The 27,121-nt window shown below is 45.6% G+C and overlaps 1 protein-coding gene and 1 pseudogene across 1 annotated transcript; one reads left to right on the forward strand and one right to left on the reverse strand.

Moving 5' to 3' along the window:
- Positions 1-2,537: 2,537 nt before the first annotated feature.
- LOC133347233 (glycine receptor subunit alpha-2-like) lies at positions 2,538-15,552 on the reverse strand (annotated as a pseudogene).
- A 6,406-nt stretch (positions 15,553-21,958) lies between these two features.
- ATP5PF (ATP synthase peripheral stalk subunit F6) lies at positions 21,959-25,892 on the forward strand. The gene is made up of 4 exons (XM_061559333.1): positions 21,959-22,148; positions 23,271-23,441; positions 24,664-24,788; positions 25,762-25,892. The coding sequence occupies exons 2-4, from the start codon at positions 23,272-23,274 to the stop codon at positions 25,791-25,793; spliced, it is 327 nt and encodes a 108-aa protein (XP_061415317.1). The 5' UTR covers positions 21,959-22,148; position 23,271; the 3' UTR covers positions 25,794-25,892.
- Positions 25,893-27,121: the final 1,229 nt, after the last annotated feature.

Here is a 27,121-nt window from a genome sequence, read left to right on the forward strand (position 1 = left end):
TATCTTTTAATACCAATCGGCCACACGACCTTCTGGAAGTGAACTTTGGGCCAATGTAATAATTCATCATCGTGTGAACTTGTATTGCACACAGTATTCGCTCCCTCTCGGAGAGAGAACGATTCAAAAGAGCGAGGAGGAACCACAGACAAACGGTAAGGCAGTCAGGCAATGGACTGGCGCAAACACTTGTCCACGCTCTGCGGTCCTCTATATATGTGTAGTGACACAGCGCCGACTGCTGTCCAGCAGCGGCAACTGCGGTGGACAGTTAGCGCACACGCCGTCGAGCATATACACGGGTGGGCCGGCAGGGCGAAAGAACTGGGGTAAGGGTTACAGAAGACCTCATCGGGAAGCCCCTGGAACCCTCTATTCGGTTCGAGAAGGAAGGCGCGGCCAGGGCGGAGCCAGGCCACGCCGAGTAGGATAAAAGCAATGGAGAGTGAGAGCTCCGGACTGGCGGTTCTAGGAGTGGACTCGTCTCGCTGTCCTCTTTGCCGCTTTCGTCGCTGCTGCCTTCGCCCGATAATTGCGTGGCCGGACAGTTGTTGGCTGTGTCGGTCAACGCCGTTGGTGTAACGCGGTCATGTTTTCAGCAAAATGATATGATATATGTAGGGGGGGGGGGCGGGGAAACCAGAGCACCCGGAGAAAATGAACGTGTGCAAGGGGGCAACACTCATACATAAGGGACAGGTGACATTCGTCCAGAATTTGTTGAGCCGTTTTCTCCTGGCCAAGTCAGAATACGGGGCACCTCGACGCCCACGGGAAAGGAGTTTCGCATCATTTGCGTGATCCACCAACCCTCACTGCCTCCACAGTGCTGGGTTACTGACGTGAATAACCGCCACCGGGGGCGGTCGTGGTGGTGCACGTGTCCTTGGATATAAACGTCTGGAAGTTCACCAGCATTGGTATGAGAAAGCCCGAATGTCGAAACCGTTTGCTTGTGTTGAACCATAACTGCAGAGAACAAAATCACTCCCAGACACGGCGTGGGTTCTATAAATGAACACTCGCACGTTTTACGTGGAGACACAACCTTGGCAAAGACATCGCGTCGCCACTCTGCTGAGTTGATCACTTCACGTCGGGGTCCGTGGCTCTTTCGCGCTACGTTGCGCCTTGCGTTTTGACCGCGTGGATTCACAATCACGGCGCGCGGTTCGTCTGATTCATTAACCAAATAACGACAGAAGCGTCCGTGCCTTTTGCGGTACTAAGCGTCGCTCTCTACACAGTTGTTGCTTTCTTTCTCTCTCGGCTACAAACGGCACCGCGCGTTGAAGCCCATAATCAACAACGACGAGCAATGATAATAGCAAGGAAGGTTGAGCCTGCGAGTCATACCCAGGACAACAAGTGCATAGTTGCCACGGCCATTTCTCCAAATGCTGAATCTGAATCGGTCGGTCGATCGCTCTCCACCCTCTCCACTGTCGCAATCGTTTACCCATGAACTCTATTTGAGGAGGGTCCTGCCAAGTTTTCGCAGTAAGGAACTGCGACTGCTGTGGACAAATTAAGTGACTTGTGCATAATTATTAAAATCTGGGCCCACATAGCCTACGTTTCTTCAGAGAACAACAGGGGATATTACTGGTAGGAACCTCCTGGTTACACCAGCCCACAGGAGATTATCGTGTCCGTCCGCCCGTCCGTCGTGCATCCAAAAATGGGAGGGGTGGGGCTGGGTGGAAGGGGAGGGTGGGGAGGGGCTGGGTGGGGAGGGTGGGGCTGGGTGGGGGGTGGGAGGGTTGGGGTTGGGTGGGGAGGGGCTGGTCACCCCATGGTGCCCTTATAAAACTCAATGTTTAACCTACTCACGCCGGCTTGTGCCCGCCCTCACAGTCGGCCATATTTGCGGAATACACCACGCCGCCGTTGACCCTGCAGGCCATTGACTATTCCGTAGGAATGTGTTTTTAATGTCCACTGAAGCACACTGCGCGTGTTGACGTTTAAAAAAAAAAAAACCCGCAGTATTAACCAGGGTGACTTTCAGAACCGAACCGTGAACCTCAAGCGACGAACGTGCCATCGCTGGCCTCGTCAAAGGCGAGGTTAAGTTGCAGAGGCCATGACCTGTGCACCAGGTGATCTCCACAGCCCGCAGATGGCCCAGGGGATATCCACAGTGACCGCTGTGCGTGGCTTGCAGCAAGAAATTGTTTGTATTCTGGCGCAAGTAGAGTTTTAAATGCAATTTTAGTGGTGGCCAATCAAGTAAATGTCCTGCAATTGCTCACTGGTGGAAGGGTGTTTAAAAGAGTGAACTCCGCAGTGTTTTTGGTCCAATCTTCCACGTCGACCAGACGCGTTGGAAGAGTTGGAAGTACCCCCATTCCCCCCACCTCCCACGATCTCCCCATAACTGGCTGTGATGTATCCATTTATACTGCTGTGTCGACAGGGGTGGAGCGTATTGAAAAAACTTGACCGTTGAGCATAATTTCCGTCAGCCTTCACATTCCAAATCACAAAATGCAGGTGTCGATGAGTGTTTTAATAAAGCACAGCCACGAAACACATTACAATTTTCGTTTTAATGCAATCCTGAATTATAAACTCGGCCTCTTGACCAACGCTGACTCGAGCTGGCGGTAACTCTGAGATTATATCCGGACAGTGTGCATGGCTCCTATACCGGTGGACAACACACTTAATGGAGGCTCATGATTGATACAATTACTAAAATTAAAACCATGAATCATAAATCTAAGTACATTTACTATTTGTTACAATTCCGAAATGTGATTTACTTCGTGAAAATGTTAGCCTCTGAACGGGTTGGCAAGTACATACTATGATATATGCAATATGGTTTAAGTGTGTAAGACGTTTATGCAGTCTTCATATACTCTAAAGTTATGTATAGGATCATTGCATGACACGTTTGGAGAGACACATGATCAAATTTTCAGACAACTCATGAATGTGCTTTACACACCCCGACAACAAGCAAGCAGCGATGAACTTGCCGTGAGTGACTACACAACGGCATCTACGCGTGTGTGTGTGCGTGCGTGTGTGAGGAGCGGTAGTGTAGCGGTTAGCACGCTGCGCTATGAACCTGGCGACCCGGGTTCGATTCCCGCTCACGGCTAACACCAGTGACGATTATCTGAACCGGTCCTGGGCCTCCCCTAGGTCGACTCAGCCTTAAATGAGTACCTGGTGCGGTGTGTAAACATCGCCACTCTGGGGAGACAAAGGCGGTCGGGCGTGGTGCTGGCCACCCAACCCTCTCGTGTACCGTTCTGGCCATCATAGGTGCTCGCTAACAGCACTTGCCCCTACAGTCTGTCAAGGCTCTACGGGGGATCTTTGTCTTTGTCTTTGTGTGCGTGTGTGCGTGTGCGTGTGTGTGCACCTGCTCCATACGCCGTCGTTAACTGACAGGGAGAAAAAAGGTGACAAGCATGCAGCACAACTCTTTATTACCACATCATAATACTAATAACCTCTATTTTATAAAGCGCCTTTTTTATATTGAAGTATCTCAAAGCGCTCTACATGAAAATAAAACTACACTCCTAAATATTGGTTAATTCTAAGCGAAATAGAAAGCTAATACTAATAACAATATCAATGACGACTCTGAAAGTTCCAATAAAATTAAGAACTATAATAAAAGCGAATTATAATGGTTGCAGAGTAATCCAAGCAGGACAATTTTTTTTTCAATCTTGAGTTACAGGGAAAGCCTGGAGTACAAATAGGTGCGTTTTAAGATGGTGATTTCAAAAGTGAAACAGATTCAGAATCCTCAATGGACCGAGGAAGAGGATTTGACAATCGCGGAGCCTGGCTGCTGAATACTCCTTCTCTCATCGAACAACACCACCACCATCACGGTCTTGTCTTTGGGATGATGAGTAGACCAGAATCAGCTGACCTAGGTTTTCGCGGTGATACATACAACTTGAGCAGAGCGGCGAGATATCTAGGAACCAGCCAATTGAAGGCCTTAAACGTGAGAAGGAGAATGTTGATGTCAATTCTGTACTTGACAGGAAGCCAGTGCAGGGACGAAATAATTAGTATTATAATGAGCCAAGAATGTCTGTTTGTGTGTAACGCGCGTGACGTCACTCCACATGCCGCACCCCCCCCCCCCGTCATTAATATTCATGATAGGGTGGATTTTACACTCACGCAGAAGGTCGAGCGGAATTTTGTTTTTGCAAATTCGCTTTAAGTTTGAGATTTCTTTATTGAAAGTGAATCTAATAAATACATACATATTCTACGCAGCAAAAAAGTGGATTTGGTGTCTTTATTTATTTCTTCAGCACTTGAGGCAAAAGGTAAGTCTCATTTATGCTTCTATATTATGGTAAAATAGACTTTTCTGGGTGACTTTCCAGAAATTGTATCGAATTCCAATTTATTTCAACCCCAGCGACCGAGAGAATAAAGTATCAGAGCAGGGAATTTGAACAAATTGAAGATAAGTTATATACAGTGCTACAGTGATATGAAGTGAGGTGTTTAATGACGTAGTTTTGTGCAAGAATCACTGCCATTAATACAGTAAAATGCAGTGAAGTGTTTTATGACTTCGTTTTGTGCAAAAATCACTTCCATTAATACAGTGAAAGGCAGTGAAGTGTTTGATGACATACTTTCGTGCAAGATTCACTGCCATTAAATTTACACAAGATACAATTATACTCTGCTAAAATTTTTCGCAAATATTACAGCTTCCGTCCTAGGCCGGGCAAACAAGCTAGTATGAATAATATGGTCATACGCTTTAGATCTGGTTAAAACCCAGGCAGCTGAGTATTGGAATATATTGTCATCTATTTAAAACACTTTTAGAAACGTCATAATTTTGATTTAAAGCTTTCGTGACTGCAGGGATTCATATTCTTGGTTTTTTCGGTAAAGTAAAGCTGTGGATTTCATACCTGATGATGATTGCTTGTGTAGCAGGCGAAATGTCGTGAGAATTTGTATTGTTTTATATTTTTATTATTTCATTATTTCCCTTCTACGTGACTTTACAGAAAGAACCAATAATATAATCGTCATAGTCTTTGCTACTTATAGTCTCTACAACCACGTCAATGACTATTTTGTGTTACATGTTAATCCGTTTTGCATTTAACCAAGATCCATGTCTAAACATCTGACAGTTCACTAGCATAGATTCCAGACAAGACTAACTCTGGATGTCAAGCCTGACTTTCCAAATGAGACACTGAATGGTGAAAGCAGTGCCGACTTTGCTTGTGGTTAACCAATGTTTGTGATGAATTAATCAATCTAGCTTAAATTTTGCACTACCAGATGGGATGTTTAAGTAAATTCGTTTTTGTATCCGTGGAGCGATAGATATGTGAACGCTGCGAATTTTCTGCTCGTTTATTTTATTATACTCTCCAATTCTCACATTGTCCACAACCATGATAATGATTCAGATGCCACATTTATTACCGCAATACATGGCGAAATCCCCACGGGAATTCGCCCATGTCCTGTCAAGTTACTGTTGTTTAACCGGGTGAGAACTCAAGAGAAGAAGATGAGTCGCATCTACAACAGTGGCCTGGGTATTAACCTGGTTATCGCTGTGGTTATGTAGATCAATGCGGTTGCACGCACGAAAAGCTGCACGTGAGCCGCTTTGCACAAAACGCCTTATCCACAGATTACCTCGTCCAATGGGGCCACCGTCCACCGAACGCCACACAGTAATTTCATTTTTTTTAAATACATCGTGGCAATGCATTACTTAAACGTGGAGGGCAATGTGCGCGTTGGATGGCCCAACATTGAAAGGCGCGGTCGAGTATGTCCAGCAGAGGAGGGCCTCTCTATTGCTGCAGCGCTAATCGAAGAAGGGTGTGTTCTTGTAGGATAACCAGTAGATGGTGAGGAATATCACGAAGGCCAGCGGGAAGAGGACGCGTGAAATGTAGTCGATTTGACGGGATCGCACCAGCGATCTCTCACGGGCCTGCGTGGACACGGTCACATTTCACGACGTTGTTCGCGAGCGGCTGTTACTCGTCGTACTATCGTTGTAAGAAACATCATCAGCGGGTGACATTTGGTAGATTGCACGCAGATGGGCAAGACACCGACGGTTTATGCAACATCCTAGACGCCTGTAAGAAGCCTTGCCCGCACTCGCTGCTGTCAGTTGCTGTCAGTGTCGTGTCAGTTTCTGTCAGTGTCTGTCAGTTGGGAGATGAACCAATCATGTGGCTGATTGACGACGGAGGTCGTACGTTTAGCTGCCTAGCACAAGGCTTACACGAGCTTGGACGTTTTGTCTGACCCTGCCCAATGAGCGAGACCAATTATACCCCGCCACGTCGTACAACGATTGAAAAACAAGTCCCTGAACAAAGAAGCCCTGCACACTGAAAGACTTGCAAATCGGAGTTTATATTTGGATTCTCCATAACCCCACCCCCTCTGTTTTTAGCTCTGGATTAAATTTCACGTAAAAAAATGTTTGCGTACATTAAAAAAAATGGTTTTACCCAATAGTTGAGAAGTATGCATGCGAAAAAAGTATAATCAAACGTGTTACACAATAATTCGGAGAGATTCAGCGTGAAAAAACTAAACATACGTTTTTTTGCACAATTAGTCACAGACAGAATCGAGAGAAAAACCACTCGAATCTAAAACGTGCCCGCACCTGATCCCTGGTCTCCGCCTTGCCACTGATGACGTGCTGCTTCGTCACGCTCACCACGGTGGACTCAAGAAGAGCAGCGAACACGAACACCTGGCACGCGGCCATCCACACGTCCATCGCTTTGATGTAGGACATCTGCACGGGGACACGTGGGCATTAGGCGCAGAGTTCGGCTCATCAGCAGCAGCAGCGGCGACGGCGGCGGCGGTGGTGGCAGTCGTTGTATATCCACTGTTGGGTAATGCCCCCTCCGCACCAAAACCATTCATCACAGCTTCATTAGTCAAAGTGAAGTCTTACTCAAATGAGCAATGAAGCAGTGCTCATCTCTTGTTTACAACCTTGAGGTTCCACATTACTATGGCGGGGAGCGAGGACAACCACCGTTCACTTTCCCGCAAAGTGGCACTGGTATGCAAGAAACTAATTTCACTTGACTCTGCCTCCGTGCTTCATGGCTGTCCTCACTTTTCAGAGGTTTTGACTTTGAAATTTTTGAGCGGTGCCCGTGTTTCTGGTCCATGCTGTAAGTCTGCACCCTTATTCTCACGCACTCTCATGAGTCCAATTTATCACGATTGCGCCGTGCGGATAATACAGTCAGCTCCTTGGGACAATTTAACACGCAGGCTTTCGCGACCAATATCATCCATAATAGAGTTTTTTTATCAACACTGTTTTAAGTGTTTTTGCAAAACTGGCTCAGATTCAAACATGGATCCCAGTATCCCAGTAGCGTAACTAGCGTGGGGGCAGGGGGTGCCTTACCCTCCCACCTCCCCACGTACGAACATGCTTTCATTTAGTGGTGGCGGCATTTTGCGAGAACGGAGCACCCCTACAGCATCACATGTTGGAGAAGTGAGCATAATGATGAACCGGTCCTGGGCCTCCCCTAGGTCGACTCAGCCTCATATGAGTACCTGGTGCGATGTGTAAACATCGCCACTAGGGAGACAAAGGCGGCCGGGCGTGGTGTTGGCCACCCACCCCCTCGTGTGCCGTGCCGGCTTTTATAGGTGCTCGCTAACAGCACTTGCCCCTACAGTCTGCTAAGGCTATACGGTGGATCTTTGTCTTTGTCCACACGATGGTCCACACGTCGGCGAAAAGCGACGAGAGTCGAAGGGTGCTCGGCGTGGAAAATGAGGATTGCACCTTTGGCAGGGCGGCATTCGCCGAGGTCATCTGCGTGGTGACGGTGAGGATGGTGGTGATCCCCAGGCTCACGCGAGCCTGGCGTGGATTCAACGCTGAGCCAGAACGAGAGCCAGGAGATGATGACCAGCAGGCAGCTGGGAAAGTAGACCTGGATGAGGTAGTAGCCCATGTCACGGTGCAGATAGAAGGTGGCGTTGATGCAAGAATGCGTACCTGCAAATAAGCCAGTTGGCATCCACAGTATAACCATTGTGGTCCTGCGATGCCATAAATTATCTCACACCTGCACACTACTTCTCGGAATAAAAGTAGCAAAATAGCAAAATAAATATGGAGACAACGTATACCTTCTTCTAATTGCCCACATGGTCTTTTTTTATGTCGAGAGTCAAACATGGAAAGGAGGAATATTTCCCGCGCCTCCAATGAACATGGTTGGCTACATATGATGCGAAATAAGTTCAACATACATATTTATCGCAATGCAATGGTAATTTCCTGAGGTGCATTACTCTTTGGGTACTATTCTAACGTCAGTCTCCACCAATGGCCATCACCCCAGCGATGGGCCCTTCACGAGCCCACTTAGTTTGATTTTGCTTCATGGCAATAGGACGTAAAAACACATTATTGTTGTGCATAACAAACATATATGCAACACGCATTAATCGGGTGCAAATTAAAACTGCTTCCGTGGCTTTCATGAGTTCTGTCCCACACCTTGCCATGGAGTCGGTGGATCCAGCCGTTTTAACTTTATGATAGAGCGACATTGCACCACATTGCAACCGGCCAATTTAAGGCAATCGAAGAACCAACTTATCATCATCATCAGGCATGGCCCATGGTCATTCCACCGCTGTATAAAGGCCTCCCCAAGCCGCCACCACCTTGCACGTTCCTGCGATGCAACAATCCATCTAGCACCTGCACATGGCCTGATTTTACCACTCTATCTCTTTGGCGGATGTACAAAAAAAACGACTTGGAAGCGTGAAACCCATCACGGCTGTACTCATTCGTGAGGCAGCCTAGACGGGTTGTGACGTGCAGGATGATCAGAGTCAGGTTGATTTCTTAAAGTGCTTACCAGTCAAGTACTCTTTGGAGCAGTCGCCCAGGTCTGTGTGATTAGACAGCTTGAACTTAGGAGTGTAGAGGTTTGTAGCTACAACGAGAGGCTCTTTCTCGTCCCACTGGAAAATGAGGTCTTGAGTCGTGTATCCAACTGGTAGATCGACAGTAAAACCCACAAACGTGAATCTCAAAACACAATCAACGTAATAACATTAATGCAAATAGATAAGGATGTCAACAGAAATCAAATGGTATCGTTGAGATGTTTTTTTTAAATATATATTCACACACAAGTAGCCGAACGCGTACAGAGTATCAATATATACATTCTAAATCAGTGATTCTCAACGCAGCTTGCAGAACCCGGTCAATCCTCAAACTAAAATTTCGCAGCCACAGTGCAGTCATACATTCTGGTGTTCTGTCAAAACAAGATTGTATGCGCAACAGGCTCCGTGAACCACTTCTCTGCAGAGCCTTGCAGAGGAGCAGCAGTATGGACCCACTGCCCTCGCCGACTGACAATTACAAACCCAGAGGCAGCCTACGGCACCACAATAATTGTGAATTGTATGTGGGCCGGAGGTCTAAGAACCTAAAGTTAGAATTATCCACCGTCCGAATAGAGAAAAAAAGATCAATGAAGGTAGCTATTGTCAGGGGTTGCATGTGGCTGAATGAAACTAGCGAATCGCTATCGAACCAGCTGCGTTGAACGTCACGCGAGTTGGTGGATCAGACAAACTCGTGAAACTCTCTCCCCTACCAGCAGACGTCGAAGGCTCCCTGTCACGCATACGGCGAGGGTTTGACGGCAGTACAGCAAGCGGATTGATATCCACACGGACGGGGAATTGAGTGTTACCCCACACGCACACGTGGGTTTCCTCCCACATATAAACTCTCTCAGAAAGTAACTTGGTGAAGCATCCCAATATAGGGCCACAGAACTTGTGCAAGTGTTGGTAGCGCCCGTTCTGACTGCCTTCCCGCTCGGCTCTGGTTTCCCGTGCCTCTGAATCTTGATCTCTCGCTCGCTCGGAGCGAACATAAACTGTGCGCTTTACAAATCCTACAATGTTTGTTATTAACTTCACATTGCGGTGTCACTCACAGCTCTCCAGGTTTATTCGGCACTCCTGGGTGTCCAACGGATAATATTCCAGGTTCATAGGACAAGCGAGGGTCAGTGACAACCTGGAAAAAAGGACAAGGCGCGTAACAAACCGCTTTTTGTTTCGTGCGAATGCGGAGAATGCCACGCGGAGACTAAAACCACGCATCTCCCGGGAATTGTGCGAGTGTGGCTGACGCCTCCGTTCCCACAACACGTGCTGCAACACGCGCGCGCGGTGCAGCACGCGTTCATTGGATTGCCCACACGTCACACACACGCATTCTTTATTATAATTATTATGTTAGGTTTTATACCCTTTCCGGCAATGAAACAGGTGTTAAGATTGATTTGAAGCGTTCGTGACTGCAGGAATTCATACTCTTTGGTTCTTTCGGTAAAGTCACGTAGGTATAAAATGAAATAAATCACGACGTTTCGGGTGTTGTATTTGACAGAGGATGTTTGTTTGTATTGTTTTCCCACAAGTACGTGTGGATAATGCAGACTTGATTCCATGCTAAATGTTTATATTTGGTGTTTGAACATTTCAGCACCTGTTTTATTGCCAGAAAGGGTAAAGCCTATTCTTATTTTTTTACATTGACACTGGCAAAAAATGTCCCGTTATATTATTGTTGCTTAAATACTTCAAAAGCGTTTCGTTGCAAGGGCCTCTTTCCCCCAGCTCTTATAACCGTACTCGATACAAGAAACGAGCTACCTCGTGTCTATGACATCACAACTTTGACATGAAAGCCTTAACAGACTGTTTGGGCAAGTGTTGTTATCGAGCACCGATGAATGCTGGCATGGCAGACGAAGGGGTGGGTGGGCCAGCACCTCGTGGTGATGTTTACACACTGCACCAGGTACTAATTTGAGGCTGAGTTGACCTAGGTGAGGCCCCGGACCAGTTCAGATAACCTTCACTGGTGTTGGCCGTGAGCGAGAAACCGAACTCGGGGCGCCGGGTTCGTAGCGCAGCACACTAACCGCTACACCACCGCTCGCCATACATATATACACACACACACGTACACATATGACACTCGTTTCCATACATCTGACCTTATGGAGTAGAACACGGCTCCGTTTCTGAATATTCTCAGCATCCTGTTTTTCGTGGAGACGTTATGGAACGCTGCACTCTTCTCGTTTTCGAAGAAGAGGTCGGGCGTCCACACGGTGTCGATGTAGTTGTTTGCGAGGTCCAAGAAGTCATTTTGATAGTGGCCGGCAGAGTAAATGCTCTCAATGCGAGAGTCAATCCAGCTCTGCTGCAGGTATATCAACACCATGTAGTCCTACGCCCAAATAAACAAAACATGATTTACGCGCACGTGGCACGAGAATTGTCACCGCCGTTGTAGCCGCGATCATCAAGCCAATCGTCTCTGCATCTCGAAGAGACATTCTCTTAAGCTGAAAACAGCCAGCGTGTCATCGTGTGGCGTTATTGTAGAGTACCTTTGTTTTCACCTTATTAATCTTGAGTCCAGTTTCGCAACAAAATAAATGTAACTACGATTGTTTTACTTTGTGTGGAAGAAAACCGGAGTACCCCGAGGAACCCTGTGCATGGAGAGATAAACTCGAAGCTTCACACAGATGGATTCAATAATGCGCATGCTGTATTGTAATCTTCTGGCTAACTTGTAGCCCAGTGAGTTTGCGAGTTTAACAATTATCTACACGAATCATCAACCCTTACTGACAGAGTGCTGGATGGATTATAACACAGAATCAAATCGTACGTTCAGATACATCATAGCTATCACAGTTTCTTGGGAATAATTATGATAGTCACCTGCGCTTCGAGTGTAAATAATAATTGGTAGTTACTGATTCATTCTCCGAAATAGACTTTTATTTAGATGGTTAAGATTTCAGATTTTGTGGATGCGAGCTCATTCCACAACGGTGCCATCAGACTTAACAGCTATCTTGTAAAGTTCCACTTTCACAACACAACCACAATTTAGAGTCATCAATTTATTGCAGTCAACATCATAAGCAATTGCCATTAATGCTGCTTAGTGAATTAAACACGGACTGCGATATGTTTCTGTAAGTGAATCGAATGCAAGTGGCTTTCTTGTGCGTTTGTCTTCTATGTGCGAGTGAAACTTAATCGCTAAATCAGCCCGACTCCTGAAACAGGAGAACTTCTCTTATCCGTGGAGATGTGGGGGACCAATAACCATGGGGTTATTTGTGATATTACTCCACTTATCCTTGATTCAATAATGTGCCAGTTTTTGTTTTCAAATTCACAATGGCCAACACGTTATTAATGACGTCACATGATATTTAATGCCCACGGCGATGCAAACGGCGCGTATTTTTACGGTTAATACACCCACAGTATTAACGAGGGTGGCATGGTGGATTCAAACCCCGAACCGTCGTCAACGAGCGGCGAATGTGCTGTCACCAAACCATGTCACGGCCCCGTGACCCGATAGCTCAGCCTGCGCTGTTACCATTGTGCTTTCTTCTATAGGCCCAAAACTCTTCACTAGGACGCTGCAGTTGACAAGAACTGGGGACCCTGAATATGGGAGAGAGGGGTTGGGGAGGTGGAAATATAATCAATTACTTCCTTTATATATAAAAACTATGCCGGCTACAATCACGCAGTCGTACAACTACAGCGTGCATGTTCAGCTAGAACTTACATTTTTAATAGGTAAATTCACTTTAACTATTTAATTCACAGACACAGAAAAGGCAAACGAGGATTAAATATAATACAGATGTTTTGGGTTAGATCGCGTAAATATATAAAAGTTTCGTTAAACCCACCACCACCCGAAACAGCCAATTAGTAATGTTTGTCATGTAAATAGAACATGCCAATTTGTTACGAGCACAGCACACCGGTGTGTTGGAGAGCAAAACCACAACATTTACAATGCCAGAACATTTACAATGTGGCTATGCTCTCAAACACACCGGTGTGCTGTACTATGGATGATATTGGTCGCGAAAGCCTACGTGTTAAACTGAGGATTAAATACCAACGTATAATATGCACTGCCGAGTTTGTCAATCAACCCCTGGATGAGGGCTTCCCCACACCTTGCAGGCCATGAGGGATACTTGGCCACAATTTGCCCGCTGATCAGCGTGGGTTGAAGGTGGGATGGAGTACAGAACAGTGGATTTTTATGCACTGCTTTCTCCTGTTATCCAAGCTCAAACCTGCTTAGCTTCCGAGATCTGACGCGATCACGTACATTCCATGTGCTTTGGTCATTGTAACACCACCACGCCTAATTTTTTTAATGAAACCCATTTCATTCATTGGCATCTGAAGAGGTCATCCAAACTCTCACACTAAGGCCATGATCAACTACACAATTACACAATTAATCAAACAACCTACAAATGAGGAACCAATACACTGGAAACACTTAAATCATGCGGCGTGGTACATTGAGATACTCACCACGCCTACCCGCAGCAACGGTTGTCAAAACATTAACGGGCTTTGCAGTGGCTCTATAAAAAATGATGTGTCAGACACCATATTCTCTGAAAGCCCTTTCAGAGTTAAGCAATAGTCAAAGTGATTTCCAGCTCAAGAGAGCATCGATACAGCGCTCATCTCCCGTGCATAGCCAATGGTGGCGATTCCTAAGTCCTATATGTCGGAACAGAATCTATCCATAGGACAACTAAAGTTGAGTTCCTCAGAAAGTTCTGCTCATTTTATCGGCCCAAGAGGGATGGCGGATGGGCCGCGTCAACTCCCAGCCAGGATTTGAACTCGAGACCGTCCAATTGCGAGAAGCTCCCTTCTACCGCTGAGCCACCCGGCGGCTTCAGGCTTGATACGCTTTGGACGCCTCGAGTAAACGGTCTGTAGTTTGCATACGCGAAACGTAAGGGTCAGAAGAAATCGCAAGGTATTATAAATCAACCAACATATTGCTATGAAAACAGTTTTGTAAAATAAAGTGGTGAATCCCTTCTTCAGATGCAGAGATTGACATCCTGTATCTAACATTCACGTTGCATTGTTGTGAATTGCACACTCACCATACATGTTAGGCCTGAGTCTACCATCATAGCTGGACTCTTTTATCAACTCATCCAGTCCATCTATGCCTGACCGTTTCACAATATCCCTCCTCTTCTGTTCAGACTCCTGGGAGAAAGCAATCCTGTACACACACGGGACATCCATTCGTAACAGACAAAAACACAGCCATCATCATGAGCCATTGTCTATCCACTGCTGATATGAAGGCATCACCGACCTCATTGGCAGAGCTCACAGTCCTGCAGTAGCCTTTAATCCTGCATGCGAACCGACCCAAAGCCCCATCGCCGTGGTCGCAATCCTCAGTCACTTGCAATTTTATTTCGTATCATCACCACTTAGTTTCCCCCAGGAAATCCCCTAGTCTCGAAACGTCCCCATTCATGCTCAGTCTTTGCAGTAGGGGGACAACAATTGCTATGGCTTTCCGATTACGTAATTTTTCAGCCATTTTCTCAAATTTGGTCAAATTTTGATCGTGCCAATGTCACTAGATTTTTAACGCCCACTTTGAAGCAGACGGCACGTGTTTGTATGGTTAACACACCCGCAGTAATAACCAGCGCGGCCTACCAGATACACACCGCGGACATATTAACAAGCGGCAAACGCGTTACCGCTGGGCCATGTCACCGCCCCAAAGTCCAATCGTATCGGACTCTTCGCGATTCAAACATTGGTCGAGGCTTCTCAGTAAAAACACTCTCTATTGTAAAAGCAATACCCTCCTCTCAACTCCGCTACTGGTTATTCGCATCGTCAACTAAAACTAAGCAATGCAACTAAGCCAAACTATATTTATTTTACCAGGCAAGGCCCACTCAGGGAGGGAAATCGAGAAACGGCCACAAATGATAGCTCAACGAAGCAGCTTATCATGTGGAAATTTAGAGCAGTCAAATGCTCTAAACGCGTGTTTCTAAACATGGAGAGAAAAACCGGAGGACCCAGAGAAAAATCCACGTGACCACGGTGAGAACATGCAAAATTCAAATATACAGCAGGCGTCAGGGTCGGGATCGAACCCACGACCTCCTGTATACCAGGCGAAGTAGTTAACATCTCCTAGCCACAGTGATGATGATGAGACACGCAAACTCCAAATATACAGCAGCAGGCGTCAGGGTCGGGATTGAACCCACGACGACCTCCTGTATACCTGGCGAAGTAGTTAACATCTCCTAGCCACCGTGGCACCCATATCCCAATCATTCCCTGCATTGTAAGTTTCCCTGCATTGTAAGTTAACGCGTGACAAGATGTACAACGGTGTGTGGCACGTGTGCCGCACACCGTCGTACGCCACTCAATTCGCAAGCCAATTGTCACTGCCTACATTTGTTGCAGGATATCAATTTTATTTGACACCGATTGCAGCGATAACCGCACGGGCAGAGCCGTCCGTCGTTTACCATGTCTGGCACACGATCCACACCAAGCTCCAAGCACGAATCGCAGGAAGAGCCATGCTCGGCCAGGGTTTTTGCCGATCGACCGGGGGGCGATGTCCTGGCAGGGCTTTATAAGCGGCAGGAGGCAGACCGCGAGCCGCCGTCACGCGTCGCAAATTATTCCGCGCGTGTCCGTCCCCCATCCCCCACGCGTCCGCCGAGTGGGTAGAGCAGGTGAATCGTGACCGACACACGCACGAAAAATGAAAGAGGCGCGATTTAGAAATACGATCCTGGATTCTCATCACGAATAGAGTGTGTTTCTGAGCCAAATGTAATGCTATTTGCTTTTTGTTTCATGCCCAATAACACGAGTCTGCAGTGCACGAATGATGACCGAAATTGCAAAGCCAAGCAAGGTCTCATTGTTTTGTTCACAATTACCAGTGGATACTTGTATCTACCTAAAGCTCTTTCGTCATAGAGGATGTTTATTTTCCCCGTTCAGAAAAACGGGTTCTTTTATGTGCGGCAAAGCGCCTCCGAACCGCAGCACTCTGTGTGCCAGACCAGAAAACACGAATACAACACTCATGACGATTCATCTCGGACAACTGTTATTCAAGGCAGACCGGGATGAAAATAATGAAGAGAGATCAACGAGAAAGCAAGTGCAAGGTCTTTGGAAAACCGCATGTAATAATGCAAAGCACGTTTTAATGAGTGTATCTTATCGGGTAATACACGTGGATTAAAACACGGAACTTAATGAAGGGATCGCAACAACAGCTAAACAATGCAAACAAAAACCCAAGTAAGAGAAACACGAATAGATATATAGACATTAAGTTGGCATGGGTAGGGCAAGGTCCTTCCGGCGCACATCCAATTAGCGCGGTTAGGCTACGTACGGTGCGAAAGAAGTTTAACGTACATGCAGTACACACGAAAGGGACGATGGCCCGTGGTCGAGAAGAACGAGAGAGTGTCCACCACATCGAAGGAGCAATGATGTCAGCTCGCGTGCAGGTGCCAGATGTAATATTGCAGGACCGTGAGAGATGGCTATGGCTTGGGGAGGCCTTCCATGGGTCGATCATGGCCGATAATAACGGAGTTGGCGAATCCCTACGTGCTTATGAATAGCGTTCGGATCCAAGGCATTCCTCTAGCGACTGCAGCAAAAAAGGCTGCGCTGGTGTTTGTTGCAAGGAGTTTCTAACCAAGGGTCGAGAGATCATCGCCGTCGATGCCACTGAGGTCAACACCCCTCGCAATTACTTCCTTCTGTCTTCTTGGTTCTTTCGGTATAAAGTCACGTAGAAGGGAAGTAATACAATGATAAAAATAAAACATAATAAAACAATTCTCACGACGTTTCGGCCCCAACGCAAGCAGACGTCCTCAGGTCAGTCGAGGCGACAGACCTGGTTTTCACCTGAGGACGGCTGCTTGCATTGTGGCCGAAACGTCGTGAGAATTGTTTTATTATGTTTTATTTTTATTATTTTATTACTTCCCTTCTACGTGACTTTACCGAAAGAACCAAGAAGATGAATCCCTGCAGTCACGAAAGCTTTACATCGAAATTATACTTCCTTCTGCTGGATCCGTCTCAAGCCCTGCTCCGTCTCCCACTATCTACCATCAAATGCCCCCATTGGTCCCCAAATATTGAATGCCACTCCAGTGCTCGCCTCTAACTTACTCACTTTCTGCCTCCATGCTCTACATAATTCCCAACCATGACCACTTCATATTCAAGATTACTCTTCTACAATGCTTTTTTTAACATTCGAACCCTACCTTGCTATGGAATCTCCGATACACCTCATGGATGTCACGGTGTTTATGCAGTCGTAATTGTAGTCCCGTGTGAATACTTTATTTTGTATTTATTGTGCAAATGACAGCATGTGTGCGTTACAAGCAACGTAGATTGTAAAGTAGTAATGATTAGAAGACTTGTATGAAACGTTTTGTTGAGCGAACTGCGGCTGAATAACGCTTAAGCATTTTTTATTCGTACTCATGAAACACAAAGCACAAAAACGATACCAAAAGTAAAATATTGCAACAGTCTTTGGGAAACTGATCGCGTAATTATCACCGTGAATATTGGCTTAGTATCGTATGGCATAGAGAGACATCACTGTAACCACATCGCTTCGAATTAGGGCTCTCATCCCACCCGTTAATCGGGGCTGGCAACTGATATGTGCGCTCGAACGTGGTTGCCGCTGCAGGGCGAGGCAGTGGGGATTGGACACAGATTATCTTACTCACCTTGGGATGCTCTCCGCAGCGGTGGTTCGACTTTTATGGACTCACGACTCAATCATTGAGGATCAACCGCGCCGCGGATAAAATTTCAGCGCGTGACTAGAGAGACGTTAACTATGCACGAGGTCGTGAGTTGGACCCAGATCCTGACGCCTGCTGTATATTTGGAGTTTGTGTGTCTCTCTCTCTCCCGGGTCCTGCGCTTTTTTTCCCCACCACATTTACAAACATGCATCTAGAGTACTTGGATGCTATAGATTTCAACAAAATACACTTCGTTGAGCTATCATTTGTGGCCAGGTCGCTTCTGAAAAAGAGCTATATAGCTCTGTGGGCCTTACCTGTAGTTTTAACACAAATGGAGGAACAGATAACTCCTCTAAAAGCGCCGTAAAATGTTAAGTAAAATCCATAACAAATGTTAACTTGCTTTTACATACAGGAGTTGTATTTTATATAGAAACCGTACAGTAAAGGGTTGTGCAATGGGCAGCACAAAAATTGTGGCGTTTTGTGAACAAGACGCGTTGGTGTTTGTAAATGTTCCTCGGCCATGTCCCACGCCTGGCGTTGTGGACCAACAGTGATTTTAACTCGCCACACCGCAGCTTCATCCAACTCCAGGTAAACACGACTCGTGTCCGTGCAATGTCTCTCATGACGAGGAAAGATCTCCGTTACAGCCCTTGGGGCACGCAGTGTTATTGACACGTCTCCCATTCGCCAGATTACAGCCACTTTAAAAAAAGCCACACGTCATCCTATAATCCTATAATCTTGCGTGGTAAGGTAAGATAGATTCGTTTTATTTGTATATTTGTAAGTGATTTATTTACCTTTCCTCTACGTTGTACTCCTATGGTGTTTTGTATTGTTTGTTGTGGAGACTTTCTGACACGCCCCTGCTTAACATCTGTGAAAATAATTGCATAGCTTATCGGATTCCTCTCGTATAAATAATGATTCTAAATACACAGACAGCCAACGGTACTGCGTTCGCCACTTGTTGCAGATCGCGGTGTGAATTCGGCATGCCGCCCTGGTTAATACTACAAACATGCGGCTTCCGTTTCACCATGGACGTCAAAGATCCAGTGACGTCATTCGCAAAAGTAAGCCATTGTAGTCTAAATTTACCAAAACATCATTTTACAATTTGCAAATTACTGCAAGTGGGAACCCCTACTACCAGAGACCCATCACTAAAGCGATACGAAACACAGCCATTGCGGTGCATACGCCCGCGCATTTAATATGTTCATAGGTCGCACAGTTTGTATCAGTTCAGTGCCAAACCATCGTCAGTTGTGCCGCAAGAGCACAACTCAATTTCCATATATTTTTTTTATAATTGACGACTTGGCCGGCGAAGCTACGCATGAAGAACCACGAATGACTGCCTTTTCCTTTACGCACTAAACCACGAGGGCACATTCACACGCAACAGCAAAACCCGGGCGGCTGGCGGTGGCTTACGCACGTGGCCCTGTAACCCAGCACTGTGGGAGTCGAGGGTCGGTGGATCACGCAAATGTCGTGAAATTCCTGTCCAGGTGGGCGTCAAGGTGCCACGCCCCCAGCTCGCCAGGAGACGGCGGCACAGCAAGTGTGGACTAATCTCCATCTGTTCCTTCGACGGGACAGTGTTGGCACCTCCTGGCACGCGTTGGTTTGCTCCGGGTGCTCCAGTTTTCCTCCGGCGTGTATCACTCAATAATTGGCTGGGGGGGGGGGGGGAACTCGTAAAATAAAGAATCCCGCGGGATTGGGCAATCGATGACATCGCCGGCTCGACTGCGTAATCGTGGCTTCTGTCTGCCCGCTTTGTCTCGTGGCCCCTCATTCGCGCCTCTGATTCGTTCTGAGCGAAGTCTGCTGCGGTGGCGCGCTACGAGTTGCAATGACCGAAACCCCCATGCGCAAAGTTTGTTTAGTTCGCTTTTGCTGCCCCCCAGTGGATCACCGTGAACGTACAATAGTTGGCAGCGGTACATTGAGTCGGCACGTTGTGTTAGTGAAGTCATCCAGTCTGCAAGAGCAGTGGTTCTCAACTGTTTTTTTTAGCGACTCCTTGTTGAAATTTGTTTCAACCGAGTCGCCCCCCCCCCCGTTGCCCGATCCAACATGGTTTTGAGAAATAAATGTATGAATAATGAACATCAGTATTTTAACCAATTGCTCATTTTGCGAGGTATTCAAACTCGCCAGTAACTGCAAGCGCATACAAAAGAAATCAACGACCCTCTTGCATTGCGTGGCGTAATTTCTTCTCGCTCGCTGTTTACTCTTGAAAGCAACACTGTTTACGATCAATGAGTCTAGAAAGGTCTTTTATATCGTTCTAAGTTACCATATGGATGAAGATTTGATCGTAGTTATTTTATATTGCCAGATTCTTACGTGATTATTCACCAGTGACCCTCGTGTGTGATATACTTTCACAAATGTATACATCACCTCGCGTACCCCCCCCCCTCCCCCTTGGTGACATTGCCACGTAGCCCCCGGTTGAGAACCCCAGGGCCAAACAACCCGTGGCTGTTGTATGCTGTGGTATGCCCAGACTTAATCTGTGGATTCCGTTATAGCCATAGGTAAATGCGTTCGAATGCATATCTGTCAACCCCTTATCAGTGCCCTACCTTATTACAGACCAATTCGGACCTTATTGGTCACCCCGTGCCCTTACGAATCTCAACGTTCATCCTACAAAGTCCCATCACAAGGGAGAAACACAAATAGACTAAAAAAACACGTTTGTTTTGCCCGTATAATAACGTCTGTACGTCGTATGGACCTGCAAACTCAATTTCCCTGTACAAGAATACGGGTAGACCGTATGGGTTGACACGTGATGTTGCCCTGTGCAAGGCGTAAGGAAAGAAGAGCATCGTGGCGTCCCACATGCCAGTTGTGAAATCACTCTCGGAGCACGGGACACTTGTGTGCGTGTGCCGGTGCCAAGAAGCAGAGCCTCCACAGAGTAATAATTCGCTGTACCCACGTTTATTTGGATAATTTTGTTTGATATAAGTTTCTACACGATAAGGCCCCTTTGTTGAGCTGTCATTTGTTGCCAGGTCTCTCTTGAAAAAAAAACTATTAATTGCTAAGTGGGCTTTACTTGACATTTTTTTGTTCGTTAAATTGTATATTTTAAGCTATTTGTTTTCCTATACTTTGCACTCATGTAATGTTCTTTGTATTGTTTGTTACGTTCTGACCAGCCACAACTGGACATCTGTGGACGCAAGAGCTTTATAGCTCTTGATTTAGTGTGCAGATCTTAAAGGTGCATTGAAAATTTTTGATACTCCAACTGATGCTCCTGCTGTTGTGGAGTGACTCATGCAGCCAGCTATGGCTGCAGGGTCTGGTGGTATATGTTGTTTATGTCGTTTATTGTGAAAATTCGGTCACAGTTCCTATGATCACTGTTACATTGCTTTTATGGCTTTATTTTGGTGATTTCGAAAAATAAAATTTAGTTTGGCCGTGTTTCTTAGTTGTATTACGGAGTTATACTGATGGCCTTAATCTAAGTTGTCTTGTGGTTGTTGTTGTTTGACTTGCATCCCACTGGGATCTTTGCACACAGTGTTGGTGTACGGTGCTTTTTGTGGAATATTTTGCTGTCTTTTCCTGGATTTTCTGTTTGCACATAGTCACTTTAAGATGTTTCTTGTTCATGTTTTTGTTTCATGTTTTTGTTTTTTGTTTGTAGCGGTTGCACCCGATTCAAGAGCCGAATGGCTCACATGGCTATACCAAATAAATGAAACTGAGAAACTGAGCTCATCGGATTCCTCCCGCAGTCTGATTCATCAATTTGGGTGCCATGGCCTTCCTCGAAAAGCGACCACGACTCGTTACGTAAAATATTTATTTAAAAAAAAAATGCCTGCAACTGCGTTGTACTAAATTTACTTGGTAATTGGAACTTAATGCGATGGACAAGAAAAATTATAATAATTATAAATAATAATAGTTTTAACGAAACCGTTGATGACATCTCAGCTTAGTCTCATTTCCGGATCACCCTCCTGCCCTTGGCTTAAGCGCGGCATCGATTCTTCGCGCACGATCACAATTCGTGATTCAATGCACAAGGCCTTTGCCGCCTATGAACAATTCATAAGCGGTGACAATCGCCAACGCTCGCAGGAGGTTAGACGACCCCACGTCGATTTCCCCTCATGGCGAAAAGCGAACGGATATCGCGAATCAATTGCATTGCGTAAACTCACGTGAATGCAAACGGATCGATCCGTACACCGCGTCGATTCGATTCTCGCATCGTTAGCTGCGAGAGTCGCGAAAGGAATCGAGGCGGCAGCGCGGAGTCGATTCCGAGCATCACGTAACCCTGAGGCTGTCTTCGTGCGGTGGAGTCGCGAACAAGAAGTAAGTCTCTCGCTTTATCGCCCCGGCCGCCCGGTGTCGATGATGGGCCGAGGCACTCGCCTTAAGAACGCGCCACACCCGTGTGGTGCAGACGTTAAAGAGTCCACGTGGATTTTGTTGTAATCCTGGTGTCGCGCTAAACCCCAAAAAAATCGCGTTTTTTTTCGTTCAGCCCCTGAATATCCCAGTGGTGGAAATTCCACATTCCCATGGCGGGAGGCGAGGTCGTAAAGGGGACACGCGCTTTTGACATCGCGCAAGGTGCTCGCCCCCCTCGGCCCGCTCGCGTTATCCGCGGCGGAGGGTCGACGGGTTTGAGTGGGCCGTCGCGACCTTGTGAAGGCGAGGGGCTAGGCGAGGCTAGGCCCGAGTCCGAGTCCGACGCTTCACGGCGACCTCTGAGCGAGGGCGAGCGGCATCGGGGAAGCAACTCGGGGCGCTCGAGAAAATGTTAAATTGCGCCGGGAATGTCAGAATTATGGGGTTGGGATACGTGCGCTGCGCGGTGGGGAAGGGCAGGTTACCGGCCACGGGCATTGGAAGTGGCACCCACAGTAAGGCGACCAAAGGGCCATGAGACGGCCTTCATGTGTCCGTCTCTTTATTGTGTCTAAGACCTTGCATGAAGGGTTGTCGACCTTGCAACAGTTGAGGGATCTAGCAAAAGAAGGAAGCGATTGCGAGGTGTGCCACCATCAAGGACGTCAGTACGGTCTTTTACACACGTTCAACATTTGTTCGTACACAGAGCATTTTTAGTGACTCCTTGAAGCGTGTCTCTTCATGCCTGCATCTTTCTATGTCTGCCTCCATATGTATGTTTATATGTTTGTCTCTTGTGTCTGCATGTCTATAGCTCTGTTTCTATTTTGTCTGTCTCCATGACTATGTGTCCCATTGTAATGATATCTTCTTCCTCTGTCTTTGTGCTTATATTTATCCTTGCATTTCTCAGTGTGTCTCTTCTGCAGCTGAGTAAGCCGTTCCTGCCTCACTGTCTGCACACAGGGGGCCCTACTTTGTGCCGAGACGCTTCTGGCCATGCCGACCTCTTGACCTTCAAGGGAATCGGCATTCGCCGTGTGACGGAGCTGCGTTTTGTGCGCGCCTGTGTTTGTGCAGAATGATTGTGAAGCGGCTGTTCGTGAGCTCCACTCCACTGCGGGCTACTCTAGCCCTGCAGCTCCGGTGCAACCTGGGCCTCTCGGCCGTCGCCTTTAATACAGCACGCCAGCTCGACCCCATCCAGAAGCTGTTTGTGGACAAGATCCACGAGTACAACACCAAGAGCAAGTGGGTCGAGCATCAATAGAAAACACAAAAAACTTACCTGAAGATGTTTACCGTTGGAGATCTTACACCTTACACTACAGGGCCCTGATAAATATGGGACATTTTAAGAAAGTTGATCAGTGCAACGTTTGGAATTGGCATTGCACACTGATATTTGTCACTGTTAAATGTTAATATTTTTCTCAACAACCTACAGTGTGAAATACATTTGCAACTGTAAATACACGTTTTCTGTCCTTTCTTTCTCATGAAGAAGGGCCATCACCCAAAATATCACTGTTAATGCCGTTGTCTCCCATCCAATTTTCTGAACATTTATTCTGACGTACCTCTCGATAAATTTGAATATATATTTTTAAGAAATCGCAATACAATAGATATACAATTGCAGCAGTTCTTGAGATTAAATATGCTCCTATAAAGAAAAACTGGCTTGACTCACGTAGGAAATGAAGAAATTCGTGGGTTTGAAGTTGGTTGGTGGCTCTCTGCAGCGCACATAATGTAGTGCCGAGTCATTCACCTCATTTAAAGGTACATCAGTCAAATTCGTAGAGTGCTGTGGTGCCACTCGGGTGAATGCAGATTGCTTGTTACAGTGATATAACATGACAGGTGTGGGGTGGAGCTCATCTCCAGGTTACAGCCCTGAACCAATGGTAAAAAAAAAATCACCATTCCTACAACATGGCAGCCATTTTATCGACCCCATAGTTAATTTCTGACTGCAGTGCTTTGCCCTTGTCATTGTTCAACCCAATTGGCTAGATATTAAACAAGTGTGTTCTATAAGTGTTCACACTCCTTGGGTCTTTCGGTAAAGTCACGTAGTGAAAAAATATAGCAGTGTAAGTGTTGTGAATGTTATTCTTAGGTTTTTTTTCGGTAAAGTCACGTAGGTAAAACATCAAAATTAATGAAAATAAAATAAAAAATCACGACGTTTCGGAGGCAACACAAGTCTCCGTCATCAGGTGGGACCGTCACAGCCGAATTGACTACACTTGATGCAGCCAATTCGGCTGTGACGGTCCCACCTGATGACGGAGACTTGTGTTGCCTCCGAAACGTCGTGATTTTTTGTTTTATTTTATTTTCATTAATTTTGATGTTTTACCTACGTGACTTTACCGAAAAAAAACCTAAGAATATGATTCCTTGCAGTCACGAAAGCTTCAAATCTAGAAATGTTGTGAATGTGTTTTGTCCTGTTCGATGATAGGGCTGCAGGCGGGCCAGTGGATGCCGGTGCTGAATTTCAGCGGAATCTCGCTGACGAGATGACCAAGCTTCAGCGACTCTTCGGAGGCGGAGATCTCACCAAGTTTCCTGAGCTGAAATTCAAAGGTATGCCGCTGCCATAGTCAGGCTTAGGAGTGTAATGAGTGACATCCTCCACGGTTCAATTAATTGTCTGATTCCAGGTTAACATTTCATTCATGAACATATTTGTCATGCTTGTAGCATAGTGGTGTAATTGAAATCTATTGTAGCGTGATTATAGAATCGGGAGTGTTGTGAATTTGTGGAGTCTACGATTGTGTTATTCTGCAGAATCTGTAGTAGTATGATTCTGTAAATTCTGTAGTAGTTTTGATTATAAATTATGTCGTATTGTGATTATAGGGTAACTACATATGTATTGGAAGTAATTGTTATATAATTTGATATATGCAATGTAAGCCTACATTTTTTTTATTTTGAATTGTTATATGGCTATTGTTTGCTTGATGTGTCACACCAGTTATGTATCAATGCTTAACATTGTTTAAGACTCTGCGACTAATTATGCACATGTATTCATGGTTTACAATAGAGCGGTGACGCAGCCCGGCGGTAGTGCAGAGGTTCGTGTTACGAGCCCACAGATACTGCCAGTGTCTTAACCCTAATAATATTGCGTTGTCTGTCCTCACAGTGAACGTTAGACATCCCATGGCGTTATTCAAGAGTGTGCCATTTTTGCCGGCGTCGTAGAAAATGTACTCACAAATTACTCAATTGGGGAAAATAGGAATCGTTATCCTGATTGCAGAAACTCCTTCTGAAACAGTCTTGAGACTGAGTGAGGATTTATTGGGTGAACAAGCCTAATAATACAGAACTGCTAGTATGTGAACGTCACATTTTTCATAGCACCACGCTGCAAATTGTGCCAATTAAACTTTGTCCTCTGTGCTGTGAAGAGCCATTATCAGGAACAGTCTACTAAATATATTATGTTATCAGGTAGTGTTCCTGATGAGTTTTCTGTTATTTACTGATATGTATTTGTTATGTTCATTAGTGTTGATTCTAAATGATCTCTTTCTCATTGCAGAGCCTGAATTTGAAGAGGAACCCAAGAAATGAAGTGTCTGAAATTGGAAAGATTGGATGCGTAGGAGTTAATATTTGTTTATCAGAAACTCTTCTGTATATGACTAAGTGAATAAACGATGTAAAACATTGTGATATGAGTGCATGCATTTCTTGGAATTATGGAAATTCTTAAGCACTTGAACATCAAGCTATAGCATTAAACATGGTTAGGCAGACTCTTAAAATCCCATATTTTCTAGACACTGGATCAGAATAAAACCAAATATTACTCTCAATACTTGCATCTAATTGTGCATTAAAATATGGGGTTTCCCTATTCCTAGCACGATACAAAATAAAACATCATGACAATGTACTGCCATGGTAAATTGTTGCTAATTAAATATTAGGCAATGGTGCATCGGTAATTTTTTTTATTTCACATTTTAGTATTTCAGCTATCTAAAACAAAGTCTTCTCCAATAATGTTTGTTTCAGCAGGCAAACGATCATTTATTAATTTTCTTTTTCTCATCAGCAAGAGTATAGCTTATTAAATTATGTGTTGCATGGTATAGGCAAGAGTCCTCTATATAGTGGGACCGTACATAAGTAAAACAGGAAAATACAATGTTTTCCAAGATGTCCTGCTGTTACATTGGAAGTGGTATGCATGTTAACATGTGGTTGCAAATGGTTCAAGGTTAATACCGATAGATTCTAGGAATGCAATTTTTTTCTGTTAAGTACGATTCCTGATCTTCAGATTTATAGATAATTTATATGAGATTAGAATTTAACTACTTAACCATTACAAACTTGAAATAGCTGTTTGAGGGACAACAAGAAAACCACGAATGTGTTCCTCGCACAGCTTTTGAAGGCAGACCAGGAATCCAAAAGATAACAACAGAGACAAAAGCAGGGTTGAATGGCTTTTGGGAAAACTGAATTTGATCATGACAAGTAACATACCAGTGGACCTACAGGGATAAGTCTTCGGTGTGTTCTACCCATGATTACGTGGTCATAAAAATCTATGTAAAAAAATAGCTTAGAGAACTGCATGCTTGGAATTAATGTATATTGGAGAGCACAGGTTAATGACAAGTCAAACTTAACAAAGGTGGGTTGGGAAGGTCACTGTTAGAAGGGACAATGACCGATCATTAAAAAATAACGGAACATGTCTGAGGTCGTCCATCAAGGAGCAATAAAAACAGCTCGTGGTGCTAAATAAGTCGTTGGATCGTCAGAGGGTGCCACGGTGGCGAGATGTTAACTATCTCGCTAGTGTGTACAGGTCGTGAGTTCGATCCTGACGCCTGTATATTTGGACCCCCGACGCCTCGATATTAGATAGAGTAATACAATCAGCT

This window comes from Lethenteron reissneri, chromosome 25, assembly GCF_015708825.2.
Source record: "Lethenteron reissneri isolate LAM-NWPU_2019-01 chromosome 25, ASM1570882v1, whole genome shotgun sequence".
NCBI lineage: Eukaryota > Metazoa > Chordata > Hyperoartia > Petromyzontiformes > Petromyzontidae > Lethenteron > Lethenteron reissneri.

What these genes read in the sequence shown, in the direction of transcription:
- ATP5PF (XM_061559333.1), top strand. Translation starts at nt 23,272, where the DNA reads ATGATTGTGAAGCGGCTGTTCGTGAGCTCCACTCCACTGCGGGCTACT. An exon ending in GAGTACAACACCAAGAGCAA is followed by an intron (nt 23,442 to 24,663) that starts GTGGGTCGAGCA and finishes GTTCGATGATAG; the next exon opens with GGCTGCAGGCGGGCCAGTGG. An exon ending in TCCTGAGCTGAAATTCAAAG is followed by an intron (nt 24,789 to 25,761) that starts GTATGCCGCTGC and finishes TTCTCATTGCAG; the next exon opens with AGCCTGAATTTGAAGAGGAA.